This window comes from Eucyclogobius newberryi, unplaced genomic scaffold, assembly GCF_026437365.1.
Source record: "Eucyclogobius newberryi isolate DKJ021-1_F unplaced genomic scaffold, fEucNew1.0.hap1 SCAF_17, whole genome shotgun sequence".
NCBI lineage: Eukaryota > Metazoa > Chordata > Actinopteri > Gobiiformes > Gobiidae > Eucyclogobius > Eucyclogobius newberryi.
In genome coordinates this window covers 13496987-13520074 of record NW_027315801.1, presented here as the reverse complement: position 1 = coordinate 13520074, position 23088 = coordinate 13496987, and the positions used below count along the sequence as shown (strand labels likewise).

General features: G+C 42.9%; 2 protein-coding genes across 2 annotated transcripts; both read right to left on the bottom strand.

Annotated features, from left to right (window-relative positions):
• Positions 1-9743: 9743 nt before the first annotated feature.
• On the bottom strand, positions 9744-19026 carry LOC140362410 (solute carrier family 26 member 9-like). The gene is made up of 20 exons (XM_072448515.1): positions 18902-19026; positions 18649-18788; positions 17917-18027; positions 17595-17770; positions 17295-17459; positions 17067-17219; positions 16915-16997; positions 15457-15604; positions 14512-14625; positions 14126-14203; positions 13956-14051; positions 13208-13314; positions 13046-13115; positions 12888-12980; positions 12685-12822; positions 11496-11738; positions 10539-10593; positions 10333-10460; positions 9908-9967; positions 9744-9817 (listed from the first exon to the last, which is right to left on the bottom strand). Exons 1-20 carry the CDS (start codon positions 19024-19026, stop codon positions 9806-9808), a joined length of 2295 nt encoding a protein of 764 aa, XP_072304616.1. The 3' UTR covers positions 9744-9805.
• A 686-nt stretch (positions 19027-19712) lies between these two features.
• On the bottom strand, positions 19713-23088 carry slc48a1a (solute carrier family 48 member 1a). The gene is made up of 3 exons (XM_072449248.1): positions 22653-23088; positions 21581-21748; positions 19713-20793 (listed from the first exon to the last, which is right to left on the bottom strand). The coding sequence occupies exons 1-3, from the start codon at positions 22780-22782 to the stop codon at positions 20657-20659; spliced, it is 435 nt and encodes a 144-aa protein (XP_072305349.1). The 5' UTR covers positions 22783-23088; the 3' UTR covers positions 19713-20656.

Sequence of the window (23088 nt, the reverse complement as noted above, 5' to 3'; positions counted from 1 at the left end):
AGGAGGACATTGACGTGTAACGCTGAATAAAAATGTAACTCCAGATTTTGATGAGGAAATTTAAGTGTTAAATGAATGTACGTCACACTCTATGGGACTTGTAATCACTGCGAGATATTAAATGCAGTATAAGTTCAATTTTGACCCTGTGCTGTATAACAAGCCTTCACCAAAGACACTGCAGTGTGTCGACGTGGCACAGTCAGGATTTATGAGCCCCAGGAGCGGTTTGTAAGTGAAGCGCTATAGAGGCCGTTACTTTGGGCAGTAGAACGCAAACAGAACAACAACAGCAGCTTAATCAAAGTCAAGAGGCTGTTATTTACATTTTTTGTGTGTTGCAAATAACTTTGTATTGTTCTGTCATATCAAATAAATGTGCAGTATTTTGTCTTTCACGTTACATCTGAATACTTGCCCCGCCCTTATACTTACCTGGCTGTACTTACTGTACTTACTGTGAGTGTTTGAAAAATGAGAAGTGTGAATGAGCCATGTCGAGTCCTAAAACAGCGGTTGTTGGTCTTAAACACCCTCTCACGTCCATGTTCTTATTTTTAAGCTCACGTTCTTATGGCAGAGCTATGTCTAATACACTTGCCTCACAACAAGAAGGTCCAGGGTTTGATTCTCGGATCACGTACAGGACATGTTCTGTGTTCTTGGTGCTGTTTTGTTCCCTCTGGAGCACGTTGGGCTGGTTAAAAAAGAAGTCATAAATAAGAAGTGGATTTTAATACGCCGTTATACATTGCAGTGCACACCGTATTTATGACCCTACGAGTCTTTTCATTAAACGGAGCGTTCGGTGTTTTAATAGTTTGTGAGCCATGTGCTTTAGGCATTTATCACAAAAGGTCAAAGCTGAACGTTTCTCAGGGAATCCCCATGACAAGCCACACGGCGCTGCTCAGTAAGAGACACGCCCTGCTCAGTGAGAGACACGCCCTGCTCAGTAAGAGACACGCCCTGCTCAGTAAGAGACACGCCCTGCTCAGTGAGAGACACGCCCTGCTCAGTAAGAGACACGCCCTGCTCAGTAAGAGACACGCCCTGCTCAGTAAGAGACACGCTCTGCTCAGTGAGAGACACGCCCTGCTCAGTAAGAGACACGCCCTGCTCAGTGAGAGACACGCCCTGCTCAGTAAGAGACACGCTCTGCTCAGTGAGAGACACGCCCTGCTCAGTAAGAGACACGCCCTGCTCAGTGAGAGACACGCCCTGCTCAGTAAGAGACACGCTCTGCTCAGTGAGAGACACGCCCTGCTCAGTAAGAGACACGCCCTGCTCAGTAAGAGACACGCCCTTCTCAGTAAGAGACACGCTCTGCTCAGTGAGAGATACGCCCTGCTCAGTAAGAGACACGCCCTGCTCAGTAAGAGACACGCCCTGCTCAGTGAGAGACACGCCCTGCTCAGTAAGAGACACGCCCTGCTCAGTAAGAGACACGCCCTGCTCAGTAAGAGACACGCTCTGCTCAGTGAGAGACACGCCCTGCTCAGTAAGAGACACGCCCTGCTCAGTGAGAGACACGCCCTGCTCAGTGAGAGACACGCTCTGCTCAGTGAGAGACACGCCCTGCTCAGTAAGAGACACGCCCTGCTCAGTGAGAGACACGCCCTGCTCAGTAAGAGACACGCTCTGCTCAGTAAGAAACACGCCCTGCTCAGTGAGAGACACGCCCTGCTCAGTGAGAGACACGCCCTGCTCAGTAAGAGACACGCCCTGCTCAGTGAGAGACACGCCCTGCTCAGTGAGAGTCACGCCCTGCTCAGTGAGAGACACGCCCTGCTCAGTGAGAGACACGCCCTGCTCAGTAAGAGACACGCCCTGCTCAGTGAAAGACACGCCCTGCTCAGTAAGAGACACGCCCTGCTCAGTAAGAGACACGCCCTGCTCAGTAAGAGACACGCCCTGCTCAGTGAGAGACACGCCCTGCTCAGTAAGAGACACGCCCTGCTCAGTAAGAGACACGCCCTGCTCAGTAAGAGACACGCCCTACTCAGTAAGAGACACGCCCTGCTCAGTAAGAGACACGCCCTGCTCAGTGAGAGACACGCCCGATTCCAAACAGATCCAACCCTATAGGCTCCAGAGTTTGTGGGTGAAAAATTACTAATAAAAAGAAAATATATAAAGAAAACAGATCAAAATAAATAAATATATTCATATAATAATTATAATAGTAATAATAACAACTAAATATAAAGAACATATTGCACTTAGAAAAAGTCCAGACAATTCAATTTAACACTTGGAAAAAATCCAGCTCAAATCCCGCTGTGCAGTACCATGTGCTGTACCATGTGCAGTACCATGTGCTGCTGTACCATGTGCAGTACCATGTGCAGTACCATGTACAGTACCATGTACAGTACCATGTACAGTACCATGTGCAGTACCATGTACGGTACCATGTGCAGTACCATATGCAGTACTATGTACGGTACCATGTGCCTGTTGGACTTGGTCATATTTGGAGCTGTGGGGAAAAGAGTACAGCCCTGGAGTCCCGGGAAATCTAACGTTGCGCACGCGAAATGTGTTACGCTGCTCACACGCGGAAAGTGTGATTTGTGTGAAAGTTCGCAATTGAGCTATTGACAAATCCTGGTTCTACAGTGCTAGAGGCTTGGGCTACGGTGTAAGGGCCCGGGCTACAGTGTTAGGGCCCGGGCTACATTGTTAGGGCCTGGGCTACAGTGTTAGGGCCCGGGCTACAGTGTTAGTGCCCGGGCTACAGTGTTAGGGCCCGGGCTACAGTGTTAGGGCCTGGGCTACAGTGTTAGGGCCCGGGCTACAGTGTTAGGGCCTGGGCTACAGTGTCCGGTGTTAGGGTTACAGTTTTAGGGCCTGGGCTACAGTGTTAGGGCCTGGGCTACAGTGTTAGGGCCCGGGCTACAGTGTTAGGGCCTGTGCTACAGTGTCCGGTGTTAGGGCTACAGTTTTAGGGCCTGGGCTACAGTGTTAGGGCTACAGTTTTAGGGCCTGGGCTACAGTGTTTGGGCTTGGCCTACAGTGTTAGGGCCCGGGCTACAGTGTTAGGGCCCGGGCTACAGTGTTAGTGCCTGGGTTACAGTGTTAGTGCCTGGGCTACAGTGTTAGGGCCCGGGCTACAGTGTTAGTGCCTGGGTTACAGTGTTAGTGCCTGGGCTACAGTGTTAGGGCCTGGGCTACAGTGTTAGGGCCTGGGCTACAGTGTTAGTGCCTGGGTTACAGTGTTAGTGCCTGGGCTACAGTGTTAGGGCCTGGGCTACAGTGTTAGGGCCTGGGCTACAGTGTTTGGGCCTGGGCTACAATGTTTGGGCTTGGGCTACAGTGTTCATTGTTAGGGCTTGGGCTAAAGTTTCAGTGCTTAGTCTACAGTGTTAGTGCCTGGGCTACAGTGTTTGGGCTTGGGCTACAGTGTTTGGGCTTGGGCTACAGTGTTAGGACCTGGGCTACATTGTTAGGGCCTGGGCTACATTGTTAGGGCCTGGGCTATAGTGTTAGTGCCTGGGCTACATTGTTAGTGCCTGGGCTACAGTGTCCGGTGTTAGGGCTACAGTCTTAGGGCCTGGGCTACAGTGTCCGGTGTTAGGGCTACAGTCTTAGGGCCTGGGCTACAGTGTCCGGTGTTAGGGCTACAGTCTTAGGGCCTGGGCTACAGTGTCCTGTGTTAGGGCTACAGTCTTAGGGCCTGGGCTACAGTGTCCGGTGTTAGGGCTACAGTCTTAGGGCCTGGGCTACAGTGTCCGGTGTTAGGGCTACAGTCTTAGGGCCTGGGCTACAGCGTTGGTCAAGTTTATATTTGATGAATGCTGGTCCAACTCGAAAGACCCAGGAAAAAGACGCAAGTCTCAACTCAGCTTCAAACTTTGATTCCTGTTGTATCAACAGTAGCAGGTCAAAAACCTTTAAACAAATGCAAAAAATAAGCCATTTTATTTCCACTACCTTTTAAAACATTTATACAGACATAATATAGTGTTTTAATGTTTAATGTTTATAATTCCCCAAAAATGAATTCAGTTTTTAATGATGAAATAAAAACATTGTTTAAAGTAGTTTTATAATTTGGTCTAAATATCTAAATGGCACGTTAAGTTAAATAAGTATTCCCCAACCTTCAGCATTAAATCATGACTTTAGTGTCTAGAAACTGTAACTGCCCCAAACCAAATTAAATACACTGCCTTGGGCTCTAATAATGTTTTGAGCAGATTTAAATGAAAAGAAAACTACTTTTACAGGTAAATCCACTCACCATCGTTAACTGTGTTCCCTCTTCGTTTTAGTCAGGGGCCACGGATCAGTTTGCTCCAACTTGTTCCCACTAGTGAAATTGTTGGATTAGAGCCGCTCCACTCGCCCCGGCCGAGAAGCGAGAAGTGGCCCCGGTTTCGCTCCGGAGCGAGTGGGACCAGGGCTTGAGCTACAGTGTTAGTGCCTGGGCTACAGTGTTAGTGCCTGGGCTACAGTGTTAGTGCCTGGGCTACAGTGTTAGGGCCTGGGCTACAGTGTTAGGGCCTGGGCTACAGTGTTAGGGCCTGGGCTACAGTATAATGTAGTGTGTGAGTGTGTGTGTGTGTGTGTGTGCGCGCGTGTGCGTGTGTGTGTGTGTGTGTGCGTGTGCGTGTGCGCGTGTGCGTGTGTGTGTGTGCGTGTGTGTGTGTGCGTGTGTGTGTGCGTGTATGTGTGCGTGTGTGCGCGTGTGTGCGTGTGTGTGTGCGTGCGTGCGCGTGTGTGCGTGTGTGTGTGTGTGCGTGCGTGCGTGCGCGTGCGCGTGCGTGCGTGCGCGTGCGTGCGTGTGTGCGTGCGTGCGTGTGTGTGTGTGTGAGACGCAGGAGGTCTGTGGAGCGGCTGTTTGCCAGGAAACCTCCGGATGATTTCTTAATAGCTTCATAAATCTGTTCAGGCTCTGCAGACACAACACTGTTTGTTTTCAGGTTGTAGAATGTGATTATGTCCCTCTCTCCAAAGGGGGAGGAGTGAGTATTCTGGAGTCTATTATGCAGCATGTTATAGTCATGAAAATTCCAAAATGTTGAAAATAATCATAAGTGGCATTGTCCATTATGACACTTGAGGCTACACAATATAGTTTAGCAGTGTTTTCTGAACTATTCCTGCTCGTGGACATGTTTAAAATGTACACTGTAATCTCAATCCTGATTTTAAAAACATCATTTGTGAAACTAATCACAATCGCAAATTCCAATTACATATTATGTTACAGCACTAATGACATATACAACCACACAAATATGCACGAGAGATCCAGGGGTCCAATCTCACTCACAGTACATCTACTGTCTGGCACAAATTACTACAAGCAGTACTTTCGACTATAACATCTACTGTCATAAACCCAATATGAAACATTTAAGAGTTGAGGTTTAAGGCCTGAATAAAGGGTTTGTGGCTCAGTGTTGTGCCAAATAAGACTGTATGACGACATTGGGTGAAGGAAGAAGGAATCTGATATAATTATTTTAGTTCCTTCATTAATCAATCAATTAACTCTAAGCCTATAATAATAAATACAAATACTCGGATGGCCTCAGCTCTCTTCTTCCTTTACCAAGTCATTTAATTTGCCCACTTAGTTTGGACATTTGAAAGCTGTTTTACTGTGTGCTGACCCCACGAGCACTCCGATATATAAATAGAGCAATATGAAACATTATTAACCACCTGCTGTGGCCCTCGGTCGGCCCTCAGCTTTATCTGTGTTTCAACATGCGGCCCCTGATGAAAAAAGCATCAAAGTAACATGTCTGGTTAGATCTGTTGCTCTGTCCCTGAAAATCTTTGGGCAAAGAAAGGATCAATCATCTTGTTACGGCTTTTACAACACAATTCAATAAAAGTAAAAAAACTAGGACAGGACTAAACCAGCACTATAAGACAGGACTAAACCAGCACTAGGACAGGACTAAACCAGCACTAGGACAGGACTAAACCAGCACTATAAGACAGGACTAAACCAGCACTAGGACAGGACTAAACCAGCACTAGGACAGGACTAAACCAGCACTATAAGACAGGACTAAACCAGCACTAGGACAGGACTAAACCAGCACTAGGACAGGACTAAACCAGCACTAGGACAGGACTAAACCAGCACTAGGACAGGACTAAACTAGCACTAGGACAGGACTAAACCAGCACTATAAGACAGGACTAAACCAGCACTAGGACAGGACTAAACCAGCACTATAAGACAGGACTAAACCAGCACTAGGACAGGACTAAACCAGAACTATAAGACAGGACTAAACCAGCACTAGGACAGGACTAAACCAGAACTATAAGACAGGACTAAACCAGCACTAGGACAGGACTAAACCAGAACTATAAGACAGGACTAAACCAGCACTAGGACAGGACTAAACCAGAACTATAAGACAGGACTAAACCAGCACTAGGACAGGACTAAACCAGAACTATAAGACAAGACTAAACCAGAACTATAAGACAAGACTAAACCAGAACTATAAGACAAGACTAAACTAGCACTAGGACAGGACTAAACCAGAATTATAAGACAAGACTAAACCAGCACTATAAGACAGGACTAAACCAGCACTAGGACAGGACTAAACCAGCACTAGGACAGGACTAAACCAGCACTAGGACAGGACTAAACCAGCACTAGGACAGGACTAAACTAGCACTAGGACAGGACTAAACCAGCACTATAAGACAGGACTAAACCAGCACTAGGACAGGACTAAACCAGCACTATAAGACAGGACTAAACCAGCACTAGGACAGGACTAAACCAGAACTATAAGACAGGACTAAACCAGCACTAGGACAGGACTAAACCAGCACTAGGACAGGACTAAACCAGAACTATAAGACAGGACTAAACCAGCACTAGGACAGGACTAAACCAGAACTATAAGACAGGACTAAACCAGCACTAGGACAGGACTAAACTAGCACTAGGACAGGACTAAACCAGCACTATAAGACAGGACTAAACCAGCACTAGGACAGGACTAAACCAGCACTAGGACAGGACTAAACCAGAACTATAAGACAGGACTAAACCAGCACTAGGACAGGACTAAACCAGGACTAGGACAGGACTAAACCAGAACTATAAGACAGGACTAAACCAGCACTAGGACAGGACTAAACCAGCACTAGGACAGGACTAAACCAGAACTATAAGACAGGACTAAACCAGCACTAGGACAGGACTAAACCAGCACTAGGACAGGACTAAACCAGAACTATAAGACAGGACTAAACCAGCACTAGGACAGGACTAAACCAGCACTAGGACAGGACTAAACCAGCACTAGGACAGGACTAAACCAGCACTATAAGACAGGACTAAACCAGCACTATAAGACAGGACTAAACCAGAACTATAAGACAGGACTAAACCAGCACTAGGACAGGACTAAACTAGCACTAGGACAGGACTAAACCAGCACTATAAGACAGGACTAAACCAGCACTATAAGACAGGACTAAACCAGAACTATAAGACAGGACTAAACCAGCACTAGTACAGGACTAAACCAGAACTATAAGACAGGACTAAACCAGCACTAGGACAGGACTAAACCAGCACTATAAGACAGGACTAAACCAGCACTAGGACAGGACTAAACCAGAACTATAAGACAAGACTAAACCAGAACTATAAGACAAGACTAAACCAGAACTATAAGACAAGACTAAACTAGCACTAGGACAGGACTAAACCAGAATTATAAGACAAGACTAAACCAGCACTAGGACAGGACTAAACCAGCACTAGGACAGGACTAAACCAGAACTATAAGACAGGACTAAACTAGCACTACGACAGGACTAAACCAGAACTATAAGACAAGACTAAACCAGAACTATAAGACAGGACTAAACTAGCACTAGGACAGGACTAAACCAGAACTATAAGACAAGACTAAACCAGAACTATAAGACAAGACTAAACCAGAACTATAAGACAGGACTAAACCAGCACTAGGACAGGACTAAACCAGCACTAGGACAGGACTAAACCAGCACTAGGACAGGACTAAACCAGCACTATAAGACAAGACTAAACCAGCACTAGGACAGGACTAAACCAGCACAATAAGACAGGACTAAACCAGCACTAGGACAGGACTAAACCAGCACTATAAGACAGGACTAAACCAGAACTATAAGACAAGACTAAACCAGAACTATAAGACAAGACTAAACCAGCACTAGGACAGGACTAAACCAGCACTAGGACAGGACTAAACCAGCACTAGGACAGGACTAAACCAGCACTAGGACAGGACTAAACCAGAACTATAAGACAAGACTAAACCAGCACTAGGACAGGACTAAACCAGCACTATAAGACAGGACTAAACCAGAACTATAAGACAGGACTAAACTAGCACTATAAGACAGGACTAAACCAGAACTATAAGACAGGACTAAACTAGCACTAGGACAGGACTAAACCAGCACTAGGACAGGACTAAACCAGCACAATAAGACAGGACTAAACCAGAACTATAAGACAGGACTAAACTAGCACTATAAGACAGGACTAAACCAGAACTATAAGACAGGACTAAACTAGCACTAGGACAGGACTAAACCAGCACTAGGACAGGACTAAACCAGAACTATAAGACAGGACTAAACCAGAACTATAAGACAGGACTAAACCAGAACTATAAGATAGGATTAAATCTTTTTACAGTTTTTACAACACAATTCAATAAAAGTAATTATTTTTTTTCAATAACGTTGTTCTGATCAAGCATGACACATTTTGTATCTGTGTTTTGCTCTCATATAGGGTTACATACGTTGTACTATACTACCTTGTGAACTGCAGAGTCCTGTGAAGTCATCTGAAGCCGTAATGGGCCCCTCACCACGGGCCCTTAAGCACCTGCTCCACGACCAACCGCTGCTCTAATCTGCTCTAGTCTAATGACGCTTTCAGCTCATTTAGCCACGCTTCACTGTAGCTTTTGTAAAGAATATGGTGAGACAAAGCCGAGATGTTGTTTACCTTCATTTACGGTTGTTGCCTCGGCGGGGCCCCGGCCCTGGAGCCGGCTGTGGGGCCTCGCAGCAGCTTCACCTTCATTACGGTGACACTAATATGATGGCGCACAGTCAGCAGGTTACCCCAGGTTTATTGTGTAGATTATTGTGTAGAATGAGCGGGCAGCTGCTGGTGACCTCATGATACTGTACTTGTACTTGTTTGTGAAGTGCACTGTGTCAAATTAACATTATTTTAAATTAAATTCAGAATATATTGGTCCAGTTTGTTTCAATGTTTAGCTTACTGGAAGATTGTGTTGCGTAATTTATAAAAAAAAAAACATTATCTTTGAATGTCTAGAAAAGCACTAAAATGTAATAATATCATGTATTTATTAATTTTACAGCAAATATGTGCAGCAAATGTAAGAAATGTAAGACAATAACAGTCAAAAATAGAAAATAAAATTATGAAAACGCTTCTATTTTAAAAAAAAAAAAGTGTCTTTAAAAGGGACTTAAAAATGCCAATCTTTATATTCTACTATAAATAAATGATATTCCTATTTTTAAGTTGCTCTATATTGCTGATGATAATTTTACTTTCCGAATTTTGTTCACTGAAAATGGCAATGCATTTTTTTTTTTTTTTAAATATATTTAGACATCAACATTTGGTCTGTAAATAAAAGTTTAAAAAGAACCACACACAAATTATTCAAATCAGAATTGAAGTTTTAATTAACATTTTCCATCTTCAGAAACATTGGATTATTGTCAGATTATTGGATTATCAGAATAGTCAGAACGATGGTCGACCCTAAAACATTTTCTGTAAAATTCAAGCGTGTTAATTACTAGAAAAACAATACTACAAGTCAAATTCATTTGCATTTACTTAGATAAGGAACACAATGCATACCTTTTCCAGATCAGTTTCATCCGTAAAGTCAAAGTCATGTTCTTGTGCCACGTTTGCTTCCTGAAACAACAAATTCAAATATTAAACCGTTGTGACATTCAAAGTCGTACTTGATCAAACTTCACGGCAGGACCAAATCTACTCGACCTTGGTCATAGCCTGATAGTGTGATAGCTGCATTTAACAAACCAGATAAGTCATATTAGAAAGCATCGTTTATTTACTTAAAGCTATTTTAAAAACGTGAAAGGAAGAAGTCGGTATTCTACAAACCCAACGCAACACGTCACTAGTATTCACATGCAGAGCTTTGAAACAGCTTTTTTACATGTGAAGCGGCGTCTCTCAAAGCAAAATATAGCGTTGTTTTAGCAAAAGTGCTTCATTTACACTATAATCTATAAATACACTCTATCTTTAGGCACCTTGGTTCTCTCGGTTGCTGTCTTCTGAGCAAAAAGAACAGCATCATGAACAGAAAGGAATATATCGCTGCGGGATACGTGTCCATCTTCGAAAGCCCCGCCTTCCTCGAGTTCCTGGTGAACCTGGGCTGTACGAGCAACAAACGCACAAAAACAATAAAGCTCCAGGTAAAAAAAAAACGGTGAAAGTGCAGTTAGGATATTACCTTGAATGTTGGCGAGGTATAAACGGATGCCCAGCTTTTTGTAGCTTGTGTTCATCTGCAAGGGAAAAATAGTGCACGAATAAATAAGGATTAGGGTTGAATAATTATTGAATAAATAACTGTCTAATCTTTTTTTTTTCATGTAATTGAGCACGATTTGTTTTGCTCCAGTTACGGGTGTAAATGCAGCTGTTTGGGTCAAAATGAAACTGCTGAGTGCGTTCTGCATATAATTATAGATAGCGTTGTTGTTGTTGTTGTTGTTGTTGTTGTTGTTGTTGTTGTTGTTGTTGTTGTTAGCTTTACCCTGACTTGAAATCTCACTTCTTCTCCTGAGAGTGTCACAATGTCAATATAGTGTTACGATTATTGTGAGAAAAAACATCACGATTTAACGATTATTCACGTTGTTTCTGTTCCTCATGTTTGTTAAAAAGTGAATGTGACAAAAACAGTCATATGAATAAAAGTGATTTACATTCTGTCTATTTTATGGGCTAAAAATTTAACAAAAAATACTTAATTTTGCTTCTAAAATTGTCACGAATATTATTATTTTTTGGTTCTTACGATTATATTGTGACCTGAATAATCACAAATATCGATTAATTGGATCATCTTGACAATCATATCTGAGAGTTTGGAAAAGCTCTTATTAAGAAGGCTCAGAAGACATTAGAAAATGACCTGCAAAAAGTTTAAATGATATAGCAATGTTTTTTAAGATGGTAATACATTAATTTCAGAACATTTTTGTAGACGTCCAAACTACAAGGTAAATAGGAAATGATAAGAAAATATATTTTTGTGGTTATGTGAGATTTTCTAATTGGGACCGTTCAAATTGTAATTTCAACTCGATTGCATTTACTCTTGCCGCCCTTAAAAATCGATCTTGGAGAGTAAATGTGGTCTGGTTTGCTGTAGAAACTGAAACGAAAACGAAGAAGACGACACCTTCATGAGCACTTTGATCCCCATGAGGTCGATGAAGCAGACTCCGGCCATGTCCAGGACCAGCGTGTGGAAGGGCACCGGGTGGGACTGCAGCGTGGGACCAGCGGGCTCCTGGTTCTCCCTCTGATCGGGCCCCTCGCCGTCTCTGCAGCCGAAGTTGATGTAGCTGAGGGGAGGCTCCGCCGGGCAAGCGCTTCCATCCTCCAGGTCGAAGTCGTTCTGGAGATCGAGCTGAGATATGGTCTGAGATGAAGGACAAAACCATTCACAATCAACTGTACTACGGCTAACGCGCAGTAACAAGCTAGTACTTTTATCACCCATTTGTCATTTTGGGTTTTCAATTTGTGACTTCATCTTCCGAGGCTGTGGGCTCATGAGCACAACCAGAAGAAACATGCATAACAATATTAAAAGAATAACATGCCTTTCAGAACAGATTTGTAGAGGTTCAAACGGCATGGTTAGCCGTTAGCCGCATGCTAATTAGCCTTAATAAAGGAAGAATAAAGAGAACAAATTGTTTATTTACAATGATTCAAGCTTAGAAAAGGCTTAAGATATTAATTAAGTAAGTACTAAGCCTGAATAAGTCGTTATAAAGTATTTCTTAAGGGTAACAGAAGTGTAGTCATTATGTAGTGTTATCGACTTTCCTAAACACAACTATTTCTTAAAAAGTGGTGGAATTAAGTAACATATGAGGAAAGCTGCCAGACTAGCTTCTAATATGAGTGCATTATACAGTAGATGTGAATGACATTAATAGTGTTAGTATTTGTCCTGAACCTCACTTTTAATATTTCAACAATGAGTCCTTCTTGGCATTATATGAACACAAACTATTGGTCCAATTGTAGTTTATTTTAACATGAAAGTGTATTCAGAGGTAGCACTAGTTACATTTACTTTTATAGCAGTTTTTCTTTATTCCTACTTATTATTAGTTTATTTTTTTTACTTGAGTCACAGTTTTGGTTACTCTTCTCACTGTGAGCTGTTTTTGTGACGTTTCTTCAGATTTCGTTTCCCGATCCTTTGATTTTCTCCTTTATTTATTGCTTTGTACCTCCAATTACAAATCAGATGTTACGTCCAGTTACTCCTACTTGACTCATTTCCATTCCAGGACCACTGCTGTGTCCTTTGCCATTATTTTGTCTTAACGGTGCCGCTGAACACTTCATACCTGAGTTTTCATGGTCACTAAAGAGGTTATGGTCCTCCTCCGAGCGTGTTCTTGCTTCTCCTCTTGGGCCTGTCCTCGTCGCTCTTTCTCCAGGAACTTCTGCCGGGTCAGGAGCAGTTTAACCGGATCAAAACCCGTCTGGACATAAACGCCAGAGTCAGCAACACAATTTGACTGAACGATCAAAGCATTTATCGCACAACCTTTTGTATTACTCTCTGACGAAATATCTCAGCATTGGCGAAATAGATGGGGGAGCAGTAGTTTACGATTTTGACCCCAGTTATTGACGTAGCCTGTGGAGAAAGTCATTTTGAAAACAACATAAACATTGTAAGTATGTAGTATGATGATCGCTCACCTTACTGTACACTTTAGGGTTCTTGTAGATCCCAGTTTCGGCTATTTGTGTTATTGCTGAACCATTGCGGCTAGAAAAAGGTAAATTTAACTGTGATTTGTTGATATATGATTAGAATGATATATTTTCCGCTGCTTAGAAACGTTGAGCTGATTCACTTACAACTGTGTCTTAAAAATCACAACCAGAATCGAAGTGGAAACACCAACGGCAACTCCATACGGCAAACTCAGAAAGAACGTGGCTAAAAATGACACCACCCAAACAAACTAAAAAGAGAGAAAGAAACAAAGAAATGCAGGAAAATTAAAGGTGCAGTGTGGAACTTTTCTATAATGCTGGGCAATGTGGGGATGATCTGCTGTTGTAGTCAAATTGCAATTTCTCTATTTATTTCTATCTATATCTGCAGTTGACTTCTTAAAAATAGACACTTTTTGCACCCGTTTCTCCTGTTGGTCAGCCTTTGTTCTGCTCTGAGTGAGTGACAGCTGGATTTAACCAATCACAGGGAGGTGTGGGCTTTCAGATGAAACAGACATGGTTATTTACCTGTTAAAGGCAATAGAAAAATACAACACGTACTGTATTATCCGCACTATAGGGCACTGTCTATTTTCAATCATTTTTCAAGGCTTTTAAGTGCGCCTTATAGTGTGAAAAATACGGTACATGAATTATGACCATGCCCACCACCTTATTTTTGTAGGAAAACAAAAGAAAAGTTATTGTCACATGGTTGATGTTTTAAAAATCAGAGTAATGAAGTAGTCATGTCAATTCTAAGGTAGTCATGTAGTTATATTATTGTCCAGATAACCTTTGACACGTTTTCTACAATGATCAGTCCTAGACAAATGAAGGATTAGATGACTGGCCCATTACTACCATTAGTAACGTTGTGACTTACACAATCCGACTTGCTCTTCTTCCACAGGTAGTACGGGTCGGAGAGCTGGAGCAGAGTGTTCTTTAGGTTGACAGCAATCAGAGCTCCCAGCACTGACTGGTGGAGGGAACTAGACTGGTCAAATGTGACTTCACTGGGTGAAAACATGGCAGATCTCAGTGTTCACTTACTTTGGGAAGTGGCTTCAGAAAGGCCCCTAGAACAAGCATGGTCAGCATCACCACCAGCATCACACATAAACTCGCAAACTGAAAAAACAAGTCAATGGATTGATACATTTTATAAACCAAAACTAAACTACCAAAAAAGGGCAGAAAAATCACTCTAAAACATCATTTGTTTTAATGTACAAAATCTGCTTTTTTTGCTACTTTTTACATTGTTTTAGTTACAGATAATATACGTAATATTCTAAATTTGAATATCTCCAAAGCAACTATTGTAATATTACTCTGTTTTTCCTTCCACTTCATCCCAAGGGAACATATTTTGTCCAAAGTGTGTTTGAGCCTCGTCCTGTTGAAATGACATTCTGTTTAAATAAATAAAGCATTACCTGTGAGGTTCCCCCAGCACTGTCCACTGCCAGGGTCACAGACAGGGCACAGCAGATGACGTGGATTTTGAAAAAGGACCCAAAGAAATTACTGCATCCCAGAGCTAACATCTCCTAAACAAGAATAATGTACAAATGTAGTTTGTTATAACATTTCATAATGTATTTGAAGTATTCTATGGTTAATTCAACTGGACATTTTAATTAAGTGCTTTAAGATAAGATAAGATAAGATAAGATAAGATATTCCTTTAGTGTCCCACATGGGGAAATTTCATTGATGCAACGCAGGTAGATACAGAGGTAGATACAGAAGAACAGATCACTTATAGGAAGTCTGAAAAACACTTTCAGTAGAAGATCTCCTTTAAACAAAAACTCCTTTATGTTGACTATATGTTGACCTATGACTTTACTATATGATAACTGTATTTACATTTGTGTAGGTTATAGTAACCAGAAATATTTACTTTTTGAATAAATTGTAACTGTTTTACCTGAATAATATTTGGTTTAAAGTACTTGAGCAAAGGTTTTGGTTAGTCTGTATTGACAAAAGCTTTACGTGAAAGTGATTTTAACATTTGCACTTCTTAAACAGGTTTTCTTTGGTCTTTTTTGTGTCCAATTACATTAGATAATAAATTAGATGTTACATACAACTGTTGCTCAGTAGTAGTTTCTCCAACTACTTTTTTGAGCAATTATTAGGGGGGACTACTTTTTACTTCTACTGTTCACATTTTGGCTACTTTACCCTGTGTTTTGGGGATATCATCATATACAGATTCAGTGTGAAATGCTCAGACATTTTCCCTCACGCACGCCCTCTACTGGTCAGCCTCCATCATGCACTAACTGACAGGTTTAGTAAAAGTATTCAGAAGTACAAGTACAAGCATTGAGATCAAATATAAATAGTGATCCAGGCTTTGGGAGCAGTACCTGGTTGGGATCCACATCATATCCATGTTTAGCTGCCAGTGTTCGCCCCATCGCCAGGTTTATGACATATCCCACAATGGCCAAGGAGAACGCTGTGCCAAACATGTAGCTCCACTGACTCACTGTGGGGACGATCGGAGCTGGGAAACTAGGCAACAGAACAAATGAACGACGAGGGCAATAGAATGCATTCATCATAACGTCTTAATCGGCCTATATTTTAGAATGGAGGTGAAGGACAGGAGACGCTTCTGTGGTCGAATCTGTCCTGGTTTGTGACGAATATGTCTGTCATTATGAAACAAAACGTCTTGTACTCGTTTGGTTTGAGCCCAGTTTGATTCAGGTTTAGCCTTGGTTTAGTCCTGGTTTAGCCGTGGTTTAGTCCTGGTTTAGCCGTGGTTTAGTCCTGGTTTAGCCGTGGTTTAGTCCTGGTTTAGCCCTGGTTTAGTCCTGGTTTAGCCCTTGTTTAGTCCTGGTTTAGTCCTGGTTTAGCCCTGGTTTAGTCCTGATTCAGCCCTTGGTTAGCCCTGGTTTAATCCTGGTTTAGCCATGGTTTAATCCTGGTTTAGTCCTGGTTTAGCCCTTGTTTAGCCCTGGTTTAGTCCAGGTTCAGCCCTGGTTTAACCCTGGTTTAGCCCTGGTTTAGCCCTGGTTTAGTCCTGGTTTAGCCCTGCTTCAGCCCTGGTTTAGCCCTGCTTTAGCCCTGGTTTAGCCCTGCTTCAGCCCTGGTTTAGCCCTGCTTTAGCCCTGGTTTAGCCCTGCTTCAGCCCTGGTTTAGCCCTGATTTAGCCCTGGTTTAGCTCTGCTTCAGCCCTGCTTTAGCCCTGGTTTAGCCCTGGTTTAGCCCTGCTTCAGCCCTGGTTTAGCCCTGATTTAGCCCTGGTTTAGCCCTGCTTCAGCCCTGCTTTAGCCCTGCTTTAGCCCTGGTTTAGCCCTGCTTCAGCCCTGGTTTAGCCCTGCTTTAGCCCTGGTTTAGCCCTGCTTCAGCCCTGGTTTAGCCCTGGTTTAGCCCTGCTTCAGCCCTGCTTTAGCCCTGGTTTAGCCCTGCTTCAGCCCTGGTTTAGCCCTGATTTAGCCCTGCTTCAGCCCTGGTTTAGCCCTGGTTTAGCCCTGCTTCAGCCCTGGTTTAGCCCTGGTTTAGCCCTGGCCTTATATTTAGTTTCAGGTTTAGTCCTAGTTTTAAAGTGGTGTTTGTCCAAGTGTGAGCTATAAAGTTTATGGAGCAAATACAGTGAGTAACAAATAATAATTATTTTTTCATGCCATTTATTTGACAGGACAATGTAGTGTGAAATGGGGATGAGAGAGGGAAGGACATTCGGCTTATTGTCGGAGTCAGGAATGAGAAACACCCAAATGGAAAATCCCGAATTGTCAAACCAAAGAGAGCCACAATATGAGTGAGTAGAATGTTTGAGAGGCGCCATGGTAACCATGGTAACAGCCATACTTTACCCCAATTGGATTTCCCCCACTTTGTCCATGTGATAGATCGCTGGGAGATTCAGAGGACCAGAAATGGCTGTGGCCACAATCACCTGTATGTTGCAAAAGCAGCAAACTATAGACAAACTCAACTACATATTATTATCGCCATAGTTACTCACGACGATGATCTCTACAGGAAGAGGAAACGGGAGCTTGTGTCTGTAGCGAGCGCTCAGCTCCTTCACCACAATCAGAACCACAGCGCTGACCAGGGCGAAGACGAGCGAGGCCACGTTGGTTTTAGGAAGACCACAAATAATATCTGAAAGAGTCTAGAGACAAGGACAGCCTCAGAACAAACGGCATCATAATAATAATAATAATAATAATAATACTGAATCACTTACATAGATCACAGCCAGAGGGCCGCTGTACGCCGGAACATGGATCCCAAAGATATACTTGAGCACAGATATGAGGATTTGTAGTCCTGCTGCTGTCATGAAACCTCTGACAAACGACTCTGACAGGTAAATCGCAACAAAACCAAACTGCAGAAAGCCAAGGCCGATCTGTGACATATGAAACACAAGAGGATTCAACTCAAGGGGTTCATCCTCCAACACATCCAGACCAATGGAAGAACGGCTAACATGTGTTTTATGTAAGAGATTAGTGCACTTTTACTACAGATGTGTTCTTTTTACCTGTATAAGTGCAGTGAGACAGGCCAAAGTTCCAGATATGACCAGACGGACCTCATTCATGCGCTCGAGGTCCACTTGTGTGGCATTTAGAGTCACATTGAAGTGACTGAAGTCTGACTCTGGAGCCAGATCAGAGCAGACGATTCCCACCATAATGCTGAGCACAGCAAACGTCCCTGAAGAACATGGAGAAGAATGCTGGGCCTGTACTTTCTGCAGCTCGCTGCACTTAGACAAGAGTTAGCTGATCTGCCCAGTGCAGCTACAGTAACTTATCAATGTCATCAGACTAAACGACTGAAGATAAATCACACTGATTTACCTGGGACCATCTGGTGCACTGTGCCCATGAAGAAGTACGGGATCAGGGGGAAGAAAGAGGAGTACAGGCCATTGACGGCCGGGAGATTAGCGAGCAGAGCAAACGCCATGCCTGGAGAACAAAGACACTAGCACTAAACCTCAGACTGAAGCGGAAACATTTGATGACTGTCCTGTGTTTAATCATGTTTTAGTCCGTTTTCATCTTATTGTTGCTCTTTTGTAGAAAGTATTGGGTCAATACAAAAAAACATCAGTTCAGTGGTGAAAGAGTTTTAGACCATGTCCAGTGGTATTTTGCCCTGGGCCAAATGGTAAAGACGAGACGCCAGGACCACATTTGGCCTGTGCTCCCTCCACTGTTACTGTTTATAAGTCTCGGCACAATCTAGCACCTTCTTACTTATCTGAAACGCTTACTTTGTACACTCTGGGCAGAGCACTGAGGCCGGCTGACCTCCTGCTCCTTTCCTGACCTGCTCCAGGCTCAGATTAAAGAGCCTTTTCTGTGGCTGGTCCTAAACTATGGCCCTCTCTGAACATAAGAGCTGCTCAAAACTCATCTTTTGTACATGCTTTTAATTCAAGCTAAGATAGACATTTTTAAAGTACAGTACATTTATGTTTTCATTTCTTTCCATATTAAAACACTGATCCCTTGCGTTGCCGTTTGACTTGTGTCCAGAGCTCTTGAAGTGTGTCATTATAGCTGCATTATACAAACGTGTCCGACCTTGGGGCACCTGGATCGTCCCGGCACTGACTCCGCTGATGACATCACACAACAGGTTCTCTCTCACTCTGTACCGGGGCATCCAGCTCAGAACGGGCAGGAGCCGGAGGAGGAGGCCCCGGAGTCTGGACACTGAGCATCTGACCACAAAAACGACAAGCAACTTACACACTGCTGCTTCAGATGTGCACACAACTCTCTTCAAGCAGCTGTGACTTCATAATGAGAAATACTGTGATAATGACATGTTTACCTGAAGACTTTCTTGACTTTTTCATCAATGGGGAAGTGTCTATTCTTCTTGTCAAATTCTCTGTCAAAGTCTGGGAGGCTGTACACTGCTCTGTCGATCACAATGCGAGGAGGGTCCCGGTGCATGGCTTAAACACATATATATGACCCTAAAAGTACTTCAGTCAGTCTGTTACAATGGAAGTTGTGTGAACATTTGACTGAATTGCAGCAGTAACCCACCTTCAAGAACACGTTTAAATACAATGAACTATGAAAATCTGTTGCCGTACCTTGGCGTTGAAAGAGTGAAGAAGTAAGTCCAAGCCTTTTGCTCCCATGTGCTGAATGCTCATGTTTGATATGTTCATTATTTGTCCTTTTCTGAGGCGGACTGAAGGCGGAGCTCAAGGTGCAAGAGCCTGGGACTGGGACTGGCCAGAAGATTAGGCAAAACCCACTTTAGAATAAATGACAGTAATGGCAATAAACCTTTTTTATGCCAATTTATATGTAAGGGCGAGGAAATGTAAGGGTAGTTTTCACACACTATATACTTATGGTATTGTAATCTATTTTAGAGTTTGCTTTTTATTGTAATATAAAACACAATATTACAGTTAGGACACGGGTAGTTAAGTTAAGTTAGGTTTGAATGGGACTGACAAGACAAGAATAACTACACTTATGTGTCTGTGAGTGTGTGTGTGTCTGCGCGTGTATGTGTGTGCGTGTGTCTGAGTGAGTGTCTGTGTGCGTATCTGTGAGTGTGAGTCTGTGAGTGTGAGTCTGTGTGTGTGTGTAAAAGCACAAAGGGACTCAGACAGTAGTAGTGGATTTACAGTGGATGTTTAATAGTTTGAATTTGTATTCGACACATCGATACATTCAATGGGAATGGAAACATAGAAAGTCTATTGGCCCATGAACCACAAAAATACATTATATTCATAGCTAAAATAATACTCAAAATAATGTTTTTGTTCACAACCATGGTATAACAAAAGGATATGAAAACATGACAATGACGCGTAATATTGAAGAATAACACATCTGTGCAAAAGCATGGCATCAATATTAACACTAAAGTGCATTATTTTTGTCATCAAATTCATTTCTGTCCATTTTAGAGGAATGCGAAGATTATTTGATGTAGTCTGTCTCCCTCTGGTGGACATGACATGAAGCGCGTGAAGCACCCAGAATGCAGAGTGGACAATTTAGAAGTCATTATACAACATCAAAAACTCTACTTGGAATTTTCAGTGCTTATATTTAAAGTCTATAAAATGGTAACTAAACAAAAATAGAACTTCCACTATGGGGTTAAAACAAAAAAACAAGCTGCAGTAAATTCTTAGTCATTTCCCATAAAATGGCAACAAATATGGTTTGGAGTCAGCAAAACCGCATTTGTTGCCATTTATTAAGCAGATATTTTTTGGTACTGTTTTTGTGAATTGGATATAATTTACAGACTAATTAGTTTTGTTTTCTCAAATAAAACACATTATTTTTTTGTTTAAACAAGTAAAAAACACATTCTGCATCTTTTAAAAATATAAATAAGCGAGTCACTACAGCGTGTGACAGGGACAAAGTGACACAGCAGAGAGAGCAGGTTAGGAAAGAAACAAAGCTCCAACAAGTGCAATTCAAAGTGGTACAATCCAGGTGACTCCTCCATTACATTTAGCGGGACATCGGATTTATTAAGGTGGAACAATAAACCCATAACACTCATAGTCCGGCTGCAGCGTGAAGTGCCTCCTCCAGACTAGAAATCGCTGAGGATGCTGATGTCTGCGAACTCCTGGCGATACCTGTGCGAGTAAAGCGAGAGCAGGAAGGCCCATTTCAGCGTGAGGAAGCTCCACACGGCCGACAGGTACAGGCTCGTCGGGTTCGTCGGCGCTGCAGAAGAACACACAGAACCGGTTCCAAGTCAGAAAAGTATGACCCAACAAAGCAGACATCACGTAACAGTACATGTGTGAGTTCACCGCCCAGACGGAGGATGGAAACGGACATTAAACACTGTAAAAACTGTAACATCAAAGGCCGTTTTCTTCCATAAAGACCTTAAAGTAGCAGCTACAGACACTTAACTTTACAGTCTTACACTTACAGATGTCCAGAGATCATATGTTAAGGATTTCTTGATATTTCTTTTTTATTTTTACTCCAAAAAATCTTTAAAAAAATATTAGAATGTTTATGCAAATTTTCAGTCTAATCTATTTTTGTCTATATGTTTTTTTCTGCATCTAATAAGTCAAGAAACGGCAAGAAGCAAGACATTTAAACCTGGCTTGATCAAATTGTTAGACGTATATGTCCCAAATATGTGCAATTTGGCTCAGATTTAGATTTTTACACATAAAATGGCCAAAATGGAAACATTACATGAGCGAATACTTACTGTGTAATACACTTGCTCTTACATTTATGTGAGTGAACTACAGGAGACACTAAACCTCTAAAGTTAAGATCTTGTTTGAAGGCTACACTTGGAGTGTAAACTTCTGACTGAAATATTAAACGTGTGTGTGGTTTGCACTCGTGGTGAATGTTGTTGCTTTCTGTCTTTTGCTGCAGAACAGGAAATCAGGTGTGATCGTTGTGTTTGAATGTTCCAGCTCCTGACTCCGCCCACGCTGCGCTTACACTTGGACACGATCGAGCGAGTAAAGAGCCTTACATTGCTTCCATGTGATGGCGAGCGTCAGGAAGGTGACCAAAGCGGACACTGCCAGGACGGAGAAGAGCACTCCGACTCCGATGAAGAACCGGAGGCCTTTGAGCCAGGTGCGCCAGAAGTCTTGTAAATACATGATGTGAGTGACCAGCACCCACAGAGCCAGCACGCCTGCAAGGACAAGAACACACACCAATCACACACAGTTACTTATACACTTACAAAACACACACGACACACAATAAGCGATGGCTAAAACACATTTGAGAGGATGAAGCAATAAAGTCGGTCATGTGCTTCAGTGTGACTCATGAGCCTCCAACAATGGACTGAGAGAAATGATTATCACTATGGGACGTGTGTGTGGTTCATTAGTTCATATAAAGAACAAAAGAACTAGAGAGTGACGGCTTTTGCTAGTTTGGTCTTGTTTTGAACCTGGTCTAGTCCTGGTCTAGTCCCTGGTTTAGTCCTGTTCTAGTCCCTTGTTTAGTCCTGGTCTAGTCCCTGGTCTAGTCCCTGGTCTAGTCCCTTGTTTAGTCCCTGGTCTAGTCCCTTGTTTAGTCCTGGTCTAGTCCCTTGTTTAGTCCTGGTCTAGTCCCTGGTCTAGTCCCTGGTTTAGTCCCTGGTCTAGTCCCTGGATTAGTCCCTGGATTAGTCCCTGGATTAGTCCTGTTCTAGTCCCTGGTTTAGTCCTGTTCTAGTCCCTGGTTTAGTCCTGTTCTAGTCCCTGGTTTAGTCCTGTTCTAGTCCTTGGTTTAGTCCTGTTCTAGTCCCTGGTTTAGTCCTGTTCTAGTCCCTGGTTTAGTCCTGTTCTAGTCCCTGGTTTAGTCCTGTTCTAGTCCCTGGTTTAGTCCTGTTCTGATTTAGTTCCAATTCTGCATGTATGAGCGAATGCATGTAAGCTACAGACTGATGTGGTTCACCCTCGGCACTTCCGGACGTAATTTAGATTTAAAGACCACGACTGTGACCGCTCGTAAGACATATAAAACAATAGGGAGACTGTAGCAGTCGTGAACACGTGTGTACATTATAAAGAACACGTTGTGACATACATTATATAATAACATACCCGACAGGCCTCCCATAGCCGCCGTCCAGTGCTGTTTATACGCCAGGTTCCAGACCAGAAAAGCCGAGAGACCGACGAGCGAGCCAAAAGTAGCATAGCCTATGCTAAGATACACCCTCCTGAAAGCCATGGCTATTTAAACTAGGAAACAAGTCAAATGTGGAGCTGTAAAACCTCTTCGGGCTCTTGTCAGGCTAAAAGCTTGCATTAAGCAACAGAAGCTTACCGCCACATTATGTAACGCGACGCAAAACAAGCTAACTGTGCTAAGCTAAACCTCTCGCCTTAATCATCTCGCTATGATCAGTGATAAACGAAGCTGTTTCATTCGAATCTCAGGCGATGATAATGCGATTTAAACCGCAGTTCCGCAGCTTCAGACTCCGTGTTGTTTTGATGGTGGCTCTGCTGATGACGTCACCCAGAAACAGGAAGT

Coding starts and splice junctions, on each gene's coding strand:
- LOC140362410 (XM_072448515.1), bottom strand. CDS start 19,026: ATGCACCGGGACCCTCCTCGCATTGTGATCGACAGAGCAGTGTACAGC. Junction 16,998..17,066: donor TTCCTGTAGAGATCATCGTC/GTGAGTAACTAT, acceptor TGCAACATACAG/GTGATTGTGGCCACAGCCAT. Junction 14,204..14,511: donor GTGCTGGGGGAACCTCACAG/GTAATGCTTTAT, acceptor TTGTTTTTTCAG/TTTGCGAGTTTATGTGTGAT.
- slc48a1a (XM_072449248.1), bottom strand. CDS start 22,782: ATGGCTTTCAGGAGGGTGTATCTTAGCATAGGCTATGCTACTTTTGGC. Junction 21,749..22,652: donor GGCTATGGGAGGCCTGTCGG/GTATGTTATTAT, acceptor TTGTCCTTGCAG/GCGTGCTGGCTCTGTGGGTG. Junction 20,794..21,580: donor CGCCATCACATGGAAGCAAT/GTAAGGCTCTTT, acceptor GTTCTTCTGCAG/CGCCGACGAACCCGACGAGC.